The sequence below is a fragment of the Helicoverpa armigera genome, chromosome 28, assembly GCF_030705265.1.
Source record: "Helicoverpa armigera isolate CAAS_96S chromosome 28, ASM3070526v1, whole genome shotgun sequence".
NCBI classification, from domain to species: domain Eukaryota; kingdom Metazoa; phylum Arthropoda; class Insecta; order Lepidoptera; family Noctuidae; genus Helicoverpa; species Helicoverpa armigera.
Window position 1 is genome coordinate 4533010 of NC_087147.1, and position 20673 is coordinate 4553682.

At 36.4% G+C, this 20673-nt stretch overlaps 2 protein-coding genes across 2 annotated transcripts; both read left to right on the plus strand.

Annotated features, from left to right (window-relative positions):
- The first annotated feature begins 188 nt into the window (after positions 1 to 188).
- LOC110381485 (basic proline-rich protein) lies at positions 189 to 14293 on the plus strand. Its single transcript, XM_064042263.1, has 23 exons — positions 189 to 293; positions 638 to 694; positions 2253 to 2336; positions 2882 to 2905; positions 2987 to 3010; positions 3093 to 3134; positions 3504 to 3587; positions 3913 to 3939; positions 4361 to 4396; positions 4640 to 4672; positions 4789 to 4815; positions 5315 to 5353; positions 6076 to 6093; positions 6532 to 6576; positions 6766 to 6810; positions 7082 to 7102; positions 7393 to 7410; positions 7750 to 9456; positions 9616 to 10737; positions 11286 to 11330; positions 11761 to 11802; positions 12470 to 13862; positions 14211 to 14293. Exons 1-22 carry the CDS (start codon positions 189 to 191, stop codon positions 12494 to 12496), a joined length of 3672 nt encoding a protein of 1223 aa, XP_063898333.1. The 3' UTR covers positions 12497 to 13862; positions 14211 to 14293.
- Positions 13877 to 20321, plus strand: LOC110381359 (uncharacterized). Its single transcript, XM_064042440.1, has 6 exons — positions 13877 to 14375; positions 14689 to 14715; positions 14998 to 15024; positions 15106 to 15132; positions 15370 to 15396; positions 15497 to 20321. The coding sequence occupies exons 1-6, from the start codon at positions 14226 to 14228 to the stop codon at positions 15584 to 15586; spliced, it is 348 nt and encodes a 115-aa protein (XP_063898510.1). The 5' UTR covers positions 13877 to 14225; the 3' UTR covers positions 15587 to 20321.
- Positions 20322 to 20673: the final 352 nt, after the last annotated feature.

Sequence of the window (20673 nt, forward strand, 5' to 3'; positions counted from 1 at the left end):
ATATTCAATCAACTACTTCATTTGAGACTATCGACCGAACTAATCGCTTGAACTCACGCTTGCTATCTTTCTATGTATTTATGATCAAGAATAGATTTATCTTTCAATCAATTCTCTTCATCATCCAATTATACAGAATCAGCTATGGTAGACGTTTATGGGTTTTTAATTCAGTGTCTGATCAAGACATGGGGGAAGCCACATGGATACTGAGGATCAATATATTTGTCAGTGTGTTTCTTGTGATTCGACCTTCGGAGTTCCCTTCGTTCTTCGATGACGATGATTTGAAGGTATTTTTCAAACTGCGACATAAAAAGAGGAAAGTTGAAAGTTTATCGTATCTATGTGTGTATCTGTCTGTGGTATAGCAGCTCCCAAATGGAAGAACAGATTTTCGTTTCCCGGATGTTTTTAGACATAGTTTTAGAAATATACAATTCTTGTAACCGTATTGATTACTATTTTACATACATACATACATATGAGCCATAGGGTCTAATGCCATTTTGGCAGATGAGCCCTTTTTACGGGACCTAACCTAATGTAGAGTAACAATTTAGCTTTCATGCCCTTACCTTGCCTAGGATAAGATATACCATGAGAAAGAAAATTCATATTTCTTGTAAATTTTCAGGACTTGGGCGTAAAAGGACACAAGTCCCAATACAATCCACCTACAGCAACAGGACGGGTGCGTATATACAATTTTCTTATATGTTTAATATAGAACCTGATAATGGGTGACCACGGTAACTGTTCTCTCTAAGGAGATCAGCCAGCTGTGCAGGATATATTTATTGTGTGTACAGGCATTTACGCACATAGGTGCACTCCCTTTTTCGTCATTCCCATATCCCAATAGGACGGAAAAAACGTATATTCAAAATTAGCTGCCACGATCACCACCTATCGTAGTTCATAATAATAATAGGTATGTTTACTTGGACCCTGTGCCCGATATCGGTGGCCACCTATTTTTTATTTATGTAGCGTCAGGAAAAGACATATTATTGTTTTAATAAAATGAGCAGGTCTTTACACAATCACTTGATTTATTTAAATTCACAAAATAATAATCACTACAATTATTTAACACGAAATTGTGGGAGGTGTGCACTCGGCAACGGTCGGCCAACGAATGACCCGAGTCTTTTTTTTTTTGGTATGGCATCTCGCAGTTCAGCCTAGGAGGCCGTGTACTGCTTAACCGGACTTTTCCCTGTGGATGCCTAGAATTTAAGATGACCCGAGTCGTGCGCGCGCGCCGCTTTATATAAGGTCCACCGTTGACAGATCGATGGTTGACAGATCGATGGTTGACAAATCGACGGTTGACACATCGACGGTGGCGCCGTCATATATTTTTGAATGTTATTTATTTTTATATTTAATATTTGTCATCGATATATATGTACTACGTACTAGATAGAACGTTCCGAACAAAAAGCTTACCACACTGAACTGCACTGCAGACTATGCAGTGCCCAAAATAGCAAATCAGAGCGATTTTGACACCTGCGTCAGATGGATGTCTATGAAACTACAATTATAAAATAGAAAATACATATCAAGGTATAAACTTACACATATAAACTATTCGAGAGTCAAGTTAGTAAAATTACACGCTGTTCATGCTATTACCACGCTTGTATATCATACCTTTCATTTACAATTCAATTTTACAAATATGCATTAATTTGTTCCCGCCCGCCATCTTGAATTATGGATTAAGAAAATCGTGCAGAAACAGATGTGCCATAAAACTAGCAGTAGGTAAAATATCAATGAAAACAGGCTTCACTTTGTCATGGTATGTTCTTACTTTCAAGAAAAAATAATTAAATTCGCGAAAATTTGTGATAGCCCTCTTAAGAAAAAAAACATCGTAATTAATATTAAAAACCCTAAAAATAAGTTCCTGGTTTTAATATATTACATGATTTTGCATTTAATTAGATATAAATAAACTTTTTGATATATTACATGATTTTGAATTCACTTAGATATAAACTTTTTGAGTAATGAAAAATGTAGGCAAAATACGAGCGACACTTCTGCAATTAACATCAATGAGGATGACTACATGTCACAATACGTCAACGAAATGTCAACAGACGACATAGCGGGTAAATTATTTGTATGGATGTTCTTGTCTATCGCTAGAATATATGTCAATGATATTTGTAAATGCTTTTTTTATATGTAAAAAAAATTAATTAGTGAAAATCACAAGGTATAGTAATTTTCAGTCTACAGACCATGGTCCAGGGTACGTCCCTGCCCCTCGGAATGATGAAAATACTGCCATCATACCTCCGAACGGACTGCCTGTTGTAAGTATTCTATGTATAGTATAGTAAGCTATTTTATTACTAAGGCTAACCAACGAATTTGAATGAAAAATTGGTTGTGACTAGCTTCCGCCCGCGGTTTCACCTGCGTTCTGAGATAACTGCTTGCAGCTGGATGGTGACAAAAACTATCCTATGGCCTTTTCTAGATTCTAAGTTACCTCCCCTCTATTTTTTTAGTTTAAACGGTTCAATCATTCACGCGTGATGGCGTGACCAAGGGATATAGGGATACATTTTTATAAATCTAGAGTTACATAAAAATAAATCATTGCTAAAAATGGAACTAGATTTTCTCCGCGGTTCTACTTGTGCCCCGAAGAAACTAGTTCCCGCAGCCAGATAAAAGAAGTCGATGTTTTTTTTCAGGCTAGAATATCTGTGTACCCAATATAAATAAGTTCTGTAGTATTATCGTGAAAGCGTGACTGATAACCAGTTACTTCTATATTTTTAATATTAATACGAATTATTGTCTTTTTTGTGCACTGTATTATTATCTGTTTTTATTTTACTTGCATTTTCAGCCATACAAGCCACCGCAAATGTTTGTAAGCGAATTAAATATTCAATATTTTACCTATCTCGGGTGAACAACATCAGAAAACTAAAATACATCTTTTTAATTTCAGAAAAAGAAACCTTTCAATCCTTATGTAAGTATTAAAACGTTTTATGATCATTTGATTTGTATACTCATTTCTTTCCAAATTGGTCCTAAGAAAATGTTTGTTACAGGGTCGAAGCGATCCTAAAGACCAAAATATTATCCAACAAATGGTAAGTATGATATTATAATACAACTAGCCGTTTTCCCGCAGTTTCTCCCGCGTCCCGTGGGAGCTACTGCCCGCACCGGGATAAAATATAGCCTATGTTACTCGCAAATAATATAGCTTTCTAATGATGAAAGAATATTTAAAATCGGTCCAGTAGTTTTTGAGTTTATCTATTACAACCAAACAAACAAAGTTTTCCTCTTTATAATATTAGTATAGACTACAATTTGACAACTGAAAATGGTTCAGTTATCGTTAAGTTAAATGGTGTAACCCATCGTAAGGTCAACTCTATGGAGCCTAGCATCCCAGTCTGAAAAGACTACTTAATAAACAAATAAATTCGTTTCTTCTCCATGTTTTTATATAGGAAGAAGAAGAAGGGGAAGCAATATTCCCTGAGGATGATGGCAAAGCGTTCGGAGGGGATGACTTCACCGATTTAGATCAACTGGTAATATTATTGGTAGTATTTTAACTACTGGTAATTTTACAGATGGTAGTAATTTAAAGTCAAAGTCATTTATTATTTGCAAACATGGGTACAGGTACAGGTGTTAGGTTTACCAAAGTTCTCCATATTCTACCGTCGCATGGGCATGCAAATTATATAAAACAGTTTCAGAATTAATTCATTTTATTATTTATTTATTTAAACACTGGTAATTTAATTAATTGTAGTATTTTAACAACTGGTAATTTTTATAGTTGGAATTTATCAGGAATATTTGGCCCAATTATATGGATGACTCTTTATATCATGTAATTTTTGTTTTCAGCCGAAAAGATTGACTGACGCTGGCAAGGTCCACTTTTTTATATTAAAGCCTGCTTTTAAAATCTCCTATCCTCTTTGATATTCGATTTTTTGAATTATTCATTTAACTTAATAAAATTAAGTGCGAAGAAGTATATAAGCTAACTAGCTTCTACCAGCGGTTTCACCTGCATCCCGTGGGAACTACTTCCCGTACCGGGATAAAAAGTAGCCTATAGCCTTCCTCGATAAATGGGCTATCTAGCACTGAAATAAATTTTCAAATCGGACCAGTAGTTCCTGCGATTAGCGCGTTCAAACAAACAAACTCTTCAGCTTTATAATATTAGTATAGATTAACATATTACCACTCCTTTACGTTGCGCATTCGGATATGTATTTTTTTAAGTAATGGCTTGTGGTTCTCTATACTAACTTTGAGGAAGATTTAATATAACGGAATGTTACAGTGGGATGAATTCAGAAAACTAGTAGCTATGGAAGGGGTAAGTAGTAATAGTAGACTTTTTTGTCTCCCTTTTTGCGATTTCACTTGCTTCTCGAAGGAACTATTTCCTTCAACTAAAATATAGTTTATGACACTCATGAAACCATTGGTATGTACAATGTAATTGAATGGATAATATTAGTTTGGTTCTTATACCAACCTTCTAAGTACCTTTTCCAATATTATTTTGAACTTTGCAGCAGATTAAGGAAACTGGTTTTATATTGTATTTTTATTACAGGAGAAATATAAAGACGGGGAAATTATGGAAAATGTAAGTTTAGAAGGCTTCGCTATATTGTTCATTGTCATGAACACACGTTTATCGTAATTAAAGAAAATACGTCTATGGACCTAATTAAGAAACATTCTTATAATTGATATTTTCAGTGGGAAGATGATGCACATATGTGGGCTGTGAGTAGTTTTTTTTATCCGACTTTCTCAAAAGGAGGAGGTTATAGTAAAGCTTACGTTATTCCATAAGAAATATCTATTTCAAACTAGTATCGACCCAACAAACTTAGTATCGTTTAAACCCTCCCTAGACCTCTACAAACATTTTAAAGCCAAATCGGTCCAGCCATTTTCGAGTTTTATTTATAAGATTGTGTCTACTCGTCTACCATTTTAAAACTTCTGTAACGTCATTCTTTAAATTAAAAATCATTTACAACAAAACTAATTTCAAGAACACATTTCTAAAATAAATTTAATTTACTAAAAAATAAACAACAATTCAATAAATCATTCACTAAATGACAGCCAGACTGAATAAATTAACTATAATGTACCTTTGTTAGAACAACTTGAAAACTTTAAAGTCGTTTTGTGAAAAACAGCGAAAGTATAATCACGACCTTGTTCTGTTGGGTAAGCGAAATAATGCAAACTAATTTAAATTTTGCAATTTCAGGGTTATTCTAAACATCTTTTACAGAGATCTGCTCATCAGGTGAGAACTTATATCTCATATTGTCTCTGATTGGTCGACAGCATCAATTATTATAAGCATTTAGCAAGTGATTATTAATAGAGCTTTTAACCAATCAACGTACACCTAGCCTTTGTCGTATGATTTAACGGCAGCACGCCGAAAATTAATCAACTTACTAAAATACATACGTCAAATAGTACAGTTCAAATGCCGTTTATTATTTTCCGAAAGTTGATCAACTATCTAGAAAACTGATCAACTTACGAGTCTTGTTATGTTCCGGTGACATATCTATATAGCTTTTCTTCATTGCGTCTTTTTATGGGAAATGATCAGATGACCCCTCCCGCTGTGGGTGCAGCGTGAGGGAGTGTCTGACTCTTACTGACTAAAACCCATCATGTTCCTTCTTAAGCCCTGGTAAATAAAGGGCTTAATTATTCCGTAGTCTACTTGCTTCCTGAAGATTTTTTCTACTTCTAAAACTCTTTAGTCTAAATTCCACTAAGTCAGAGGTCGTGATGGCCTAGTGGTTCACCTGCTTCTCCAGTATGAGAGTGCGGTTTCAATTCCAGCTCAGGCAATAACCAATGGTATTATTCCATGAATGTACATTCTGTGTCCTGGATACCAATGACTGAGTAAAGATAAAGGACTTTTTTTATCCGAATTCCCAATAAGGATCTCTAGTTTTTTTTTCTTCTTTATTTGAAATTTGAAATATTCTTGTTTATTTACAGGAAGAGAAAAAAGCTATTGTGAGTTTAATTCAAAAATATTTATTTCCTATAAAATAGGTATACCTAAATTTTCAAGTCTGTCATATACTATGCTGAAAATTGGTTCAGCTAAACACACACGCATACATACAAAAAGGTCAACCTGAGAATATTTTTTGCTGGAGAGTTTGTTGCGCCACTTCTTCTTCCCAGCAAAAACACATAGGAAGTGGTAAACGGCGGGCGTTTTGGGGGCGGCCTTTTTTGTTTTTGACGTTCGAAAAGTGCACATTTATCAGCCTAATTTGAATAAACGTTTTTGAGTTTGTTTTTTAAGTCAATTAAAAACTATTGTTTGAGTATCTAAACATTGACAAAATACCGGTTAGGTAAAAGCTTACATTTTTGATTTCGAACTACGTTATTCTGATTACCTATGCTTCAAATTTTTATTACGCTATTCTGTTTTTTTTCTAGGGCCGAATGAGGGCAAATTTGCCGGTTGGCAGTCCAAGTCATGGGGTAAGTTTATATTTTATGTATATGACTTTTCTTATATGAACGAACATTAGTTGATTTTCATTTTATCTTATAGTCAGGAGGCAAGACTAACCAAATAGTATATGTATATCTCGTAAACGATCGATTCGCCTGTGACTTAGCCACGGTGTATTATTGTTCAGAAAAGTAATTTCTACTATTCAATTGCAGCTCTCAGCATATTGGGGCGACAATGAAGAAGAAGAAATCCCTAAGGTTAGCTTTATCCGTGTTTAAGTATAATTTTACTATTTACACATACATGCACATGAACGTAAAACATATTGCGGATTGGCCACAAAAAAATTGAAAGCCTTTGGCCAGCAGTGATCGGTGCATTTAAAATATTAAATTAATTTCTTCGTGGCTTCAATTTAGTGTCTCGTTTTCCAAGTCAATCTGCCGCGTTCTATAAAACACTTGTACCCTATATTTCTTCGATGCTGTTGAACGCCGATTTTTTTTTCAAAACTTATCTTTGTTTCAGGGTCCGGTTAATCCTTCACAGGTCTGAGCTTTCAGATTATTGATTTTTTTTGATACATTTGAATCTCAGACAATTTAAACGATCTTCTTCTTTGCCAAAGATAACACAGCGTTGCACATACTCATAGGAGCTGTGCTTGAATGCAAATGAGTTATGATAGAAAATACATGAGTTGAACTGTAATTATTAGTTGCGTTGCCTCGCCCCTTAATAAGCAGTTTTTTTCTTAGATAGATTTGTGGATGCCATCTCTAGTTGGTCAAACTGTCTTAGAAATAAACACTGTCTAAAACATCCATTTTGTTATACAGGAACCCACTAATCAGGCGGTAAGTGTGCGTTTATAACTAAGCGTTATTTGTTTTGTTTTTATACCATACAAACCAAGGACAGCTTGCAACAAGTTTATTCTTATACTGTATAGTAGCATTCTTTCGCTAACAAATTCTTTTAATATAATAAAACATTATTCAGTTTCTTGAGGGTTATTTTCACCAACAGCATAAACGTCAGTTTTCTTAAAACAACTGTTTTTTATGAATTTTCACGTTCAACTTTTAAAGTAAACAGTTCTCAGTGCAATGAGCTACTTAAGCATTACCGATCGAAAAAATACTCTCCTTTGAACCTAATTTTCTTTATGATATTCTAATTTTTGTTATGTGCAGAGTCCATGGGAGCAATCTCCAGCCGAAGTTGAAAGGTTTGACTTCCAGAAATACGGCGTTCAAGATCCCAGCGAGCCTAAACCACAGACTGGGGGCCCAGGTCCAGGGATGCCTTTCGGTCCAGCCATGGGCCAAAGCCCTGGAAGTGGTATGAATATGGGTGGACCTCCTCCTTGGGCACAAGGTGGGGTTCCACCAAGAGGTCCCCATCGGGCTCCCGTTGAACCAGGTGGCTTTCCGCCCACAGGGATGAAACAGGGTGGTCAGGGAGCAAGTGGTATTTTCTTGGGTGGTGCTCCACCCCCTGGATGGCATCCCGGTAAAGCTCCTGGGGGTATGAGTGTGGGTTTGCCCCCTACTGCACAATCTCAGGGAGCTAGCGAGGGAACGAACATGGAAGGAATTCCTCCTGGCATGGCTCAAGCTGGACCACATGGTGGAGGAATGAGTATGAATAGACCACCTCCGGGATGGGGTCAAACTGGGGGTCAATTACCGGGTGGGGGTATTAATATGGCTGGACCACTTCCTGGAGTGGGTCAAGGTGCGGGTCGTATACCTGGTGGGGCAATGAGCATGAACGGACCACCTACGGGATGGGGTCCAGGTGGGGGTCAAAACCCTAGCGAGGGTATGGATATGGACCGACCACCAGCTGGTTGGGGTCAAGGTGGGAGTCAAGGCCCTGGTGGGGAAATGAGTATGGATGGACCACCCCCGGGATGGGGTCAAGATGAAGATCAAGATTCTGGTGAGGAAATGAGCATGGAAGAACCACCCCCGGGTTGGGGCCAAGATGAGGGTCAAAGCCCTGGTGAGGAAATGGGCATAGATGGACCACCCCCTGGATGGGGTCAAAGTGGAAGTCAAGGTCAAGATACGAATATGAAGGGACCACCTCCAGGATGGGGTCCAAGTGGATTTCAGGGCCCTGGTGGAAAAATGAGTATGAATGGACCACCTCCAGGATGGGGTCAAGGAATGGGCCAAGGCCCTGGCCGAGGTATGGGCAAGGGTGGACCTCCCCCTGGATTAGGTAAAGGTAGGCTCCCTGTGCCTGGTGGTGGCATGAAGGGTCAATTACCGGGTGGGGGTATTAATATGGCTGGACCACTTTCTGTAGTGGGTCAAGGTGCGGGTCGTATACCTGGTAGGGCAATGAGCATGAACGGACCACCTCCTGGATGGAGTCAAGGCGGGGGTAAATTTCCTGGTGGTGGTATGAACATGGGCGGACCACCCAAGGGGTGGGGACAAAGACCTGGACCTGGTATTAATATGGGTGGCCCTCCTCCAAACTGGAGACAAGGTGGAGTTCCGCCAAGAGATCCTAGCCTTGGTCGTGGCATTCCCAAGAGTGGAATGTCTAGTTTTGGACCAGATGTGCCGAATCCTTTAGGTGGTTTAGGCCAAGGTGGAGTTGCACCAAGAGGTCCTAAGAGCCTGGATTTTAGTATGCCCAGGAGTCTATTGTCCGGTTATGGACAAGGAGGGCCCTATCCTTCAGGTGGTTTAGGCAAAGGTGGACTTCCACCAAGAGGTCCTGGCCTCGGTCGTGGCAGTCCCAAGAGTGGATTGACCAGTTTTGGACCAGGTATGCCGAATCCTTTAGGTGGTTTTGGCCAAGGTCCACCACAACCTCAGGGTCTGGTGGGACAACCCATGAAGATGAATCGACGACAAATGGAAGAAGATATGCCAGAATATGTAATTTAATATATTTTCTTATTACTAGTTTTATAATGAGTCTATTTACTTCAAGTGCAAGTCATAGTAAAACCATGCCAAAAAAACATATTGTCTTACTGCAACAAAAAACAAGAAAATAGAAAAGTTTTCAAAAATATGGTTTATATTCTTTTTCAGGGTAATACAGACGACAATCTAATGGGTCCACTGGATCGTTCACTACCCCCTGCATCGACGGTTTATCACAAGGGTAATAACCCAGATCTACCAGAAGATAGGTTACCAACAGCTCAAGATGACAGATGGATGCTTCCTGGACAAGAACAGCCTGAACCAACACAATCTAACGAATTGGAGTTGGATGACTTGAAGCGATTACAACCTCGGCCTAATATGGCGGGATCTTTCGTTTTGAGTGAACCTGTTAATACCCATCCTGTCTTTGATATGAATGCGCGTCCTGATAGTATGCCAGTCCATTCGGGAGGTAGGATGCCCGGACCTGGCTCTGAAAGGGATTTTCCAAACGGCTACATCCCACATGAACCTACTCCGCTACAAATGTACCAGAATATCATGCATTCAGCTCAAAATGACGCTAGCCAAGAACGGGTTAACGCACCGTTTGGTTCAAACTACCCTAAATCTATGGCAGAAGCTCTAAGAGGTGTGAATATCCCAGGAGTAGGTGATTTTACAGATGCAAATCCGGAAATGCAAAAGGCGCTAAGAATGGGAGGACCTGGTGGATTTCAGGGTCCAGGTGGACCCGGTTCCGAGAGTAATTCTAGGGTAGCTAGGGGGAACGCAAAGAGGGGTCCTCCGGGTGTTGGTTACAATAACTGGGGTAGCTCGGTAATGCAGGTTCGCACTCCAATCATCGAACCTCACCCTCGACCCGGTATGGACCGTGCCCGCTACCCGGAATGGAAGCAAAACGATGAGCTACCAGAATATCAAGATAGCCCTAAAGGTGGTCAACAAGGGGCTGGGCAGAGTCCAGTTGGTTCGTCAGGTTTTAGCCCTCCAGGAGAGCCAGCCTTTCAACCCCCTGGGATGGATGACGGTGAGGGCTTGGAATTGCCCCAAGGAATGCATTTAGGCCCAATATCGGGTAAAGATAGGCCACCACCAGAGGCAGCCTATCCGGATGACTCGGACATTCCCAGTTCTGTTTTAGAAAAACTAGCTTTGAGACAAAAACCTGCACCAAAATTGAGTGCGGCCGTAAAAACGGCGATAAAATACTCAACCCCGGAACAAGATCAAGGTGGATTTAAGCCTAAGAATAGAAATCTGGTGAGTAGAAAACTATAGTATGCGCCAAATAAGCGTGCAATAAAGTTTGTTCACCTCCTTCTACTAATGTATCCCAATATTTCAAAACGATACGAAAAAAATGTATGGGCACACTGCCCATACATTTTTTGCTAACACGATCAACACAAGTGTATCGTGCGTGGTAAGAGGCGTCCTTGTCGCAAAGGATTACAAACCTTTGGTCAAAATTATGGTCAGTCGTTTTTAGTTCAAATATGGGCAGACAAGCGCATTCCAAATTCGGAATGACGGAAGGACATTGTTACAAAATGGCGGATAGGTGATGCGCCCCTGACGGCAGGGCGGTTGAATGACCTTTATTGCAAGTTTATTTGGCGCGTACTATAGTTGACCGACCGTTTCAACTGACCGTTTTTTGATGCAGTTGACAGTTTCTGTCAGTCAGTACAAACAATGGTATCTTCCCTTGCTACGTTTGTTACAGCCCTTTGACTTGATTCGTGTCATATGTTACAAATTGTTATTGGTAGTATCATTTATTAAACTTTATTAATTTCTCGTGACAGCCCAGTGGATATGGATTGATGCAAATAGCACAGCAAAAAGTTACAGTAAGTAATTTTCTTTATGTTTTCAATTTGTTGTTGTTTTTAGAGATTGACATTAAAGTCCAGTTACAATCTAGCCATTTTCAAAATGGATTTTTACATGGATACAATGTAATAAATGCAAAAGTTTGTCTTATGTTTAGAAGTTTGGGGAACTTATGTTTGTTACTTTTTTTTTTACTAAAACAAAAGGATAGCTTTGATGAAAATTTTTTATCCGAGTGCAAAGAGTAGCTCCTTTTTGACGCATGTTAAAATGACGATGGTTTAGCTAGTTCAACAAAATTTAACTGAGACAACTTCTGCTACTCTATGGCGTCTTATCTATAAAGTAAAAGGATTTAACTTTCAAGTACATGAGTATTGCTGTTATTTCGATAAGTTTATAAGTATATATTATTATAAACTGATACTGTTTACTTATAATCAAAAGGCGCAAGACCACAACACGCAGCTTCGAGAGCGAGCGCCGTTGGTGAGTAAATCTCTGTTACCTCTGAAACTCGTTTATAAGTCGCCTTAACACGACCTCACTACTTGGCATCTTTAAAAAAGAAGTTATTGTGATGTATTCCTATTTTAAAACTCTCTTTTTTTTGGAAACAAAAATAAGAGATATATAATTTAAAAAAAATGGTTATTCCTGTCACATAATTATGTACACTGTATAATTATAACCGTTCTATATTTCTGTACTTTTCTGGCTAAAAGATAACAGAATGTACGAAATTTTTCATACGTTATCAATTGAGATATTTTTTTGACTGCAAACTCGTCGCATTATGAAATTTTCAAGTATTTTCGAGAAAGGTGAGTTTGAGGTGACTTTACCTCATAGTAGGGGCTGCCTACCTGTAACTGAAATAACAACAGTTGCCAATTAAAGATTATGAAACTGATTAATTATTGGATTAATTAACGATATAACTGATGGTTGCTATAAATTACTGGTTCGCTTGAAATAATTTCGATAAGGCGAAGACTTGATTTATTTGTTCAGGTAGAGAATTTGTGTCATTTAAAACTTAAGATTTTGGCTATTGTTATTTGTAATAATTCATTTAAATAACCAACTTGATATGGTACGCTTCATGTTCATAATAAAAGGAAGTTTTGAATAATTATCAAAATCGTTTTCACAGGTAACAACAACACCACATGTAAGATAATTTCATTTTTAAACTATTCGATTCATTTAATAAATAATGTCGTATACATCAATGACTGTTGGTGAAGGAAAATATCGTTGAGGAAACCAGTACTTTAAATCCTGAAATCCAAAATTCACCTTATGAAAGAGTAGTGATTAACGTGTGAGAAGAATCCTGTGCCCAAAAACGGAATAGTTAAAAGGCTGATGATGATGATGAATTTTGTTTATTATAGAAAAACAATAGAAAGTCGATGAGTGAATGATGCAGTTAATTTGAAATTCTGGAAAATAATAATGATATTTATCATCATCATTATGCCCTTATCCCAATTTCATTTGGGGTCGGCGCAGTATGTTTTCTCCTTCCATACTCTTCTATATGCCGTCATCTCCGGTAAAATAATAATGATATTCTGATAGTAATAAATAATGTAATTCATGACTACAGGTACCAACTAAAGAAGAAATATTGAAGGGTTTGCCTCTATACGTAAGTCGAAGGATTTTTGTTAATAAAAACAATGGAGCGTCTTTTGGACTTAAAAACAGAAATTATGAATATTGGGCCGTTCACAGTGTTATGTACCTATGTAAGTCAGTGTTATGTATGTGATTTAAGACTGCAACATATTTTTACAGGATGATTTTACTGCACCAATACGTTGGGTGACATTAAATTCGGTAAGTTCCTATCAAATTATTAGAAAAAAAAATTTTTTACTTTGTTCAGAACATCATAATCGGCTTATCATAACCAATGTGCTAACAAAGTGCGCCACTGTCTGTCAGTCTGTTCGCGACTAACTCCAAAACTTCTTTAAAGAAATATTCATAAGGAGGATATTCTGAGGTTTATGTATATTCCATGCTTCACTGGTAGTGGATCGTAAATATATATTTTATTTTATGTTTTATAGGCAGATACAAGAGATGGTTTGGCCCGTGTCATGGTAAAGTATCAACTTTAATGTATTAACAAAAAAATATTCATTAACATGTATAATTAATGACTTAAAATATAAGTATGTACCTATATAATCAAAATTTTGCTCCCTTCAGGATAGAAAAACACACAAAAATCAACAATATTTAATAGAGGTAAGTTAAGCCATGTAATAACCGACAGTCATAGTATGAGCATGTGATACGGAGGAAGAGAATCATGTTGTGAGGAAGGTGATGAGCATGAATGAGGATGGATGTATATAGCTGCGGAAAAGTTGGTAAAGAGTGACTCACGCATTTTTTCCTTCTGGTTTAGTCGCTTTAGCAAGCAGGTTGCTAAACCTTAAGAACAGTTATTATAATACTTTTTATTTATCCTACAGGGAGAACTGTATGTACCTATTGTTGATGAAAGTATGTCAAGATTAGGTTGGACGGTAAGATACACAGTTTTTTTATGTCTTTTTAACTCTGACAGTTCTTTCAATTCAGGTATTTTTCGTAAAACTTTTTAATGCAAAATATAAGAATATTTTCATTTGATCACACAATATTCTCTCATTCTGATAAAAATATAAGTATGTAGGTATGTATCCGTGTCCATCTCAGTCGCTTCAGCTGTTTTACCATGAAATCTAATAAAGCCAAAAATATTATTTTTTGTAGATCTACCATATTGGTCAGGATTTTTAAAAGAGCACATGGCTAAGCAAAGTTCCTATAGCAAAGCATCGATTGATCAAAAAAATATTTAAGCATAAGTGACTAATCGTACCTTCTTACAGACAGAATCCTTGAACATGACAGCCACAGAAGCACCAATTAAGGCGCCCAAGGTGGAATCAGCTATTAAAGTAGTGTTAAGAACAATGAATCTAAACAATACGAACGAACAAGAATGGCTGGCTTTTGAGACTGTACTTGGACCTAAACATCAATATGAAAATGAGGTAAAATATACATATATTTTCTTTATAAGAAATGTTCGTTAAATGCTGCTCAAAATCGAAAAGAGTAGAAAACCATTCTGCGAGCCCTAGTCCTATTGATGTCTGTAACTAAAATAAGACCGATTTGTTTTTTTGAAACTGTAGACCTAAATACTCTATCATATGCCTAGCCTTTTCCCAACCATATTGAGGTCGGTTTCCAATACAACAGGATACAGCTGAGTAGCAGTGTGTCACAATGACTCTTAATAGGCAGAAATTAAGGTTTATTTTTTTGAAAGTATGATGCTTTTCATATACACTTATCTTTCAGTGTGCTGCAGAATCGTGTCAATCAAGGGTGAGTTAAATAAATTAATTAATCACACAAATATTTATATTACTAGCTTTCGCCCGCGGTTACACCCGCGTCCCGTAGCCGGATGGTGACAAAAACTATCCTAAAACCTCCCGGGTCTAAGTTACCTCCCCTTTAATTTTCAGCCAAATCGGTCAAGCCGTTTTCATGTTATGTCGTGACAACGGAAAGCGAGTTTCATTTTTATATAATAGATAAGATATCATCAATTCCGAAAAACTTTTCGAAATTATATATTTAATGTTGTTTTTAATTTCATTTCAGTGTTACAAGACTAGTTGTGATAGTGTGGTAAGAATTTAGTATAATGCTAAAAAAGATTGTTTTTAGTAGCGTAAATTACGATTTCAATTAATTAGTGCATTCTTTCAGTGTACGGGAGATACCTGTGCTTCTGGGGTAATGTACTAATTAAATGAGTATTAGAAATTTTTATTCCTCTTGATGTCACCACTTGGTGTCCCGGATAAATATTACTGAAAGAATTTTTCAAATCGGACAAGTAATTTTTCAGTAAATAAATAAATAAACTCTTCAGCTTTATAATATTAGTGGGTATCGATGTGAAATGAGTTTATAACATCTCAAGTTTATACATATGTAAATTCTAATTATATTATTCCTCTCTTTGATCAGTGCGTGGGAGTAAGCTGCAATGCTGTGGTAATTATGTCAGACATGTTTTTTTCCATAGTTAATTATATTTTAAAAAACTTATAAACGTAGTTTAAGTAAGTTATTTAAATATTTTATGTGTTTTCAGTGCAAGGCTTCAGGTTGTTTTGCTATGGTATGTAAAAGAGGATTGCTATCTTTTGTACTTCTTCAGCACGTGGCTAATTTATATTTATGATTTCGTAACAGAAACTTCTTTTACTGTAATTTACCCAAAAGATATGATAATAATGCGGCGTAGTAACATGACTACGACGTAGCATCGTAACAAAAGAAAATCAAAATGTGACATAATTATGCCCAAGTTCTCTGCATAAACGTCAGTCTTTAAACAACTGTTTACTACGAACTTTCACGTTCAGTTATCAAAGAACTGAGATCTCTGGTCTTTTTTTTTAACAACGTCAAAAATCGTCAAATGATCCTCCAGCTGTGGGTTAGCAGCGGTGAGAGAGTGTCAGACTCTTACTGACTAAAAACCGTCGTGTTCCGTCATAGGCCTTTTATGTACCAGGGCCGCAGTAACTTTTTCAAACAAACCCGCAGCCCCGGCAGGACGTCTCTGTGGCCTGAGGTTTATATAATGGAAAAATCGAGAGATCGCCGAAATGAGATGAATCTTTCAAGTTACAGAATTATTCCTAGAATATAGAAGAAAATGTATTATTAATGTAATCTATTAAAGAACAAAGTCAAATGGTTCCTATGTAAACGTCAAACGTTTATTTTCAATTTCAGTGCATCGGCGAGCAATGTTCAGCGAAGGTATTTTATTTTCAATATACTTCCTCTAGTTCCTACATTGTTAGCGTACTGAGAATTTTAGATTTTAACGAATAATTCCTTTACAAAACCGCAACTTTTATACATATTTCGATTAATCAATTTATACTATGCATACAGATATACCCACTTAAATATAACTAAGCTTTTTTATTATTTTTTTCCGACACTCAAAAGTTTGATAGAATTCACCTTCAAAATGAACTATCAACCAACTTAAGTAGTCTACTTCTGTTAAGTCTTTTTATCGTCCCACTGCTGGGCATATTCCTCCTCTCACACGGAGAAGGATTGAGCATTAATCACCACGCTTGCTCAATGCGGGTTGGTGATTTCAGACTATAGTCCTCAAGATGTTTTCCTTCACCTTTTTATCAGCCATTGGTGTCTAAGATAGAAAGTACATATATCAGTACTCTGGACTATAAAGTCTGTAATCTCCAATGATAGGAGGCCGCAGCCCAGCGTTGGAATGATAAAAAGGGCTGATGATGATGTGTTTAAGCCAAAAAGTCAGACAGGCAGTCTTACCTAGGGGTATTAGGTTGACCGGGTAACTGAATTGATTAGTCAGATAGGCAGTCGCTCCTTGTAAAATACTGAAATTTATCTGCGTTGTGTTAGACTGGATGCCGACTCAAACATAGCTGGGAAAAGGCTAGGCAGATGATGATGATGATGTGTTTAAAAAAGACCAGCCCGTATTTCTTTGTCCGAAATGAAACCTACATACGCGAGAAACAAAACTGCATTCATGTTGTCCTGCATTGCAATATATACCGAAGTGTACTGTATATATTGTTTATATTGGATTGCAGTGCGAAGGCCTGAACTGCGAGTCCAGGGTATGTACGGAATCCAATAGTTGTAGTGTTTATTTTGTTCAGTAGCTACCGAGAATTTTATTTGCAGCAACCTGATTTTTTTTGTACATTTTTCATCAATTATATTGGAAAATAGCTTTTTAATTCTGTTGATTTTTGAACATAATTTTGTTTAGCGGGAGTTTATGTTACAAAAATATATATCCGTTTTCTATTTATTTTTTTAAAACGAAGTGAAATTTTATCAATATCGGTAATTATATTACAGGAATCATTAAATATATTTCAGTTAAAATGACACATATTTGAACTGTTTTTGAGCACAAAATATTTATTTTAGTCTAGTAATAATATTAACATTACCATATTTTTGGCCCTTTGTATTGGTTTAATTAAATAGTGAAATTTTAACAATATCAGTATATTACAAGACTAGTTATCTATAATATGAAGTTAAATGTAGTGTAGACATATTTTATCCGTATTAAAAAACTGTAAAACGATCCATATTATAATTACGAACAGTTTCAAAAGAGTCAAGAGACAGAGCGTCCATTATATGCATCAATAAGAATTAACGAGGCGTTTCTTTTCCAATATTTTCTGTACAATATACTGTCATTGCTTCGAACATTTTTAATGGAAAGTTAATAACTGTTAATAAATTACTATTGAAAGTAAAATTTTACGGGAAAGTGGTCTGTTTTTGTTCTTTTTGCAGTGTTGGGGCAAGAATTGTGAAGCAACTGTGAGTATTCTAATGCTAACTGTTTCACGCGGTTTTGCTCACGTACTGTGGAATCTTCTTGTATTCGTATGAAATATACTATATGTCAACCGGGCATAGTTAAGCCTTATATCAGTGAAATAATTTTTCAAAAAGTAGTTTCGGAGCCTTACAAAAAAACCAAAAACTCCTCATTATTATATAAGTATAAAAGAATAGATTATAAAGTGGAAAACATGAGTGCTATTTATGATTTTATATTGAAGAGTTTATTTGTTGGAACGAGCTAACCTCGGGAAATACTGGATCACTTTTTAAAATATTTTCAGTGTTAGATCATTTATCCGGGTGCGGATATGCAACTGTTGGAGAAAGCTAGTATATTTTAAGTTCTCTGGTTTCTCAGTTAGATTATTGGCAGTTTCTTTTTCCCTCAAATAAAGTAATTTTAAAATCATACAAGAATATAGCAACATGTAGAAAGAAAAATATTGTGTGTTCCACAAAGCTGTCGAACACACAATATGTTTCTATCGTAAAAGAGATGTGTCAATATTATATAAGAATCATGTTGAATAAATATTCGATATTCGTGCGTTCCTTTATATTTGTAGCTAGGTAAATTTTTGCGGGTTTCCTTGTCTTGCAGATAAAATCTGTATTTAATTCTAGTTGCCTAGCAAACTTCGTATCGTTTAAACATTCTCTGGACTTCTGCAAACATTTTTAAACCAAAATAAGGCAAATTGGTCCAGCCATTCTTGATTAGTATAAGAAGCTGAAGACTTTATATTTATTGTTTTTCTGAACGTGCTAATCTCAGGAACTACTGGTCCATAGCCCATTTATTGAGAAAGGCTATAGGTAACTTTTTGTCCGAGTGTGTCAAACAGTTCCCACGGGATGCAAGTGAAACTGCGGGCGGAAACTAGTAAAATATTGTCTCATTAATAATTTACAGAAACATCTATGAAAATATTTTCCGCTATCCTGTATATGACGTTCATTATAAAGTTTTCATGTAACTTGTTTCGGACAATTAATTTCGACAAAGAATACATAATTAATATGGGCTTGATATGACATCACTTATAAATTATAAAATTCGAAGCTTATTTTTTGTAGGCTTTTTAATTGTCAGTATGAAAAATGAGCTGTTCCGTGTAACTGGTTTGGATAAATTGTAGGCAGTACTATGACTCTATTTTTATTAATTTTTTTATTAATGTGAAAAAGTATTTTAAAAATATTTTCTTATATATACCTGTAGTTATATAACAATCTATAGAGGGTATGGGCATTAAACACCATATTTAGGAACTAGCTTCCGCTTGCGGTTTTAGCCACGTTCCTTGAAAAATACTCCACGGAAACCGATGAAAAGTAGCCTATAGCCTTCCTGGATAAATAGGCTTTCTGACAATCATTTTTTTTTCAAATCCTACAAGTTATTCCAGAGATTAGCACATATAAACAAACTCTTCACCTTGATAACGTTGATACTTGTAGATTACCTTGTAACTAAGACAGTGACATTGTAACATTTTCAGTGCAAAATGCTCTCGTGCGCATCCACGGTGAACGGCGGCTCGAGCAAGTTAAACAACGCGACCTGGAACGACTTGTACCCTCAATACGACTACAGGTTCTCCAACCCTGATGTTCCTGATGTCCGTCAGCAAGGACAGGCAGCAGCACCACCAGAATATGAAGAAGAATGAAGAAGAACATGGAAGACAAATCCTTTAATAAATAAAAACTATATAAAAGTAGACACATAAAAGTCATAACACACACAAGCATACACACAAACGCACACACCCATTCACACCGACACTCACATGTACACTAATTTATATGTTTTTAAATATAATTATAATTTATTAATAAGCTAGTATAGTTATCGGCACGAATCTTGAGCTCTAACCTACATCTGCGCAAAAGTGATTTATTAGCAAAGAACCAATCCTGAGTGACGGCTATAGCCCGCCCCCGCGCCTCACTTCATACCACATAAGGGACCCAATAAATTACTTCTGCGAGGTCAGAGCTCAAGATTTGTGCCGATAACTATAGTAAAACTCTCCTACTTTTTCTTTAAGCTAAGCCTATAGGGTCCATACTGTCACTAATCTAAATGTACCACCTGTTATAACATATGGAATGCTAATAAAGAATAAAATTGTGTATTGAGAATAACTCCTTAGTGGTTTCCCTACCGTTATGATGGCGATGTACCTATGTGTGATGTATTAGCTACCGAGCCTTTTTCCCATCTTCGTTGGGGTCGGCTTCCAGTCTAACCGAATGCAGCTGCCACAAGAAGCGACTGCATATCTGACCTCCTCAACCCAGTTACTTGAGCAACCCATACCCCTATCTGTGTATGTACCTATATGTAATGCAATTTATAAAGAAAATATTTATAATTTGTCCCTTACTCACGTTATATGAATGCGAAAGTTTTTGCGAAAGTCGCACTTTCATGCTAAAATTACTTAGGACCAAGTTCCACCACCAATTTAAACGTCAATTTTCTTAAAACAACTTTTTAATCAAAGTAAATAGTTGTGTCATGAAAAAACAGAGTATTTGACTTGCGATTTTTTTAAGCGCGTTTAACTATCGCGCAATTGTACCTAATGTAATTTGTAATAAAAAATAATAAATGTGATTTTTTGGTTTTGATTTTCTTTTTAGATCCTTAGGTACTAATATTTAAAATACGAAAGTAGCTCAGCTTGTCTGTCGGATTTTCAGATCAAATCTATGAAATAATTTAAATGTTTGACGCACAATGTGTGGAGAAGTTTCCTTTAGATGTTTTAACAAAATAAATTATCTTTATTTATCTTTATGCGGGTGTAACCGCAAGAAAAAGCAAATATATTTATAGATTTGCATATTCAGATGAAATTCATTTCATCGTAA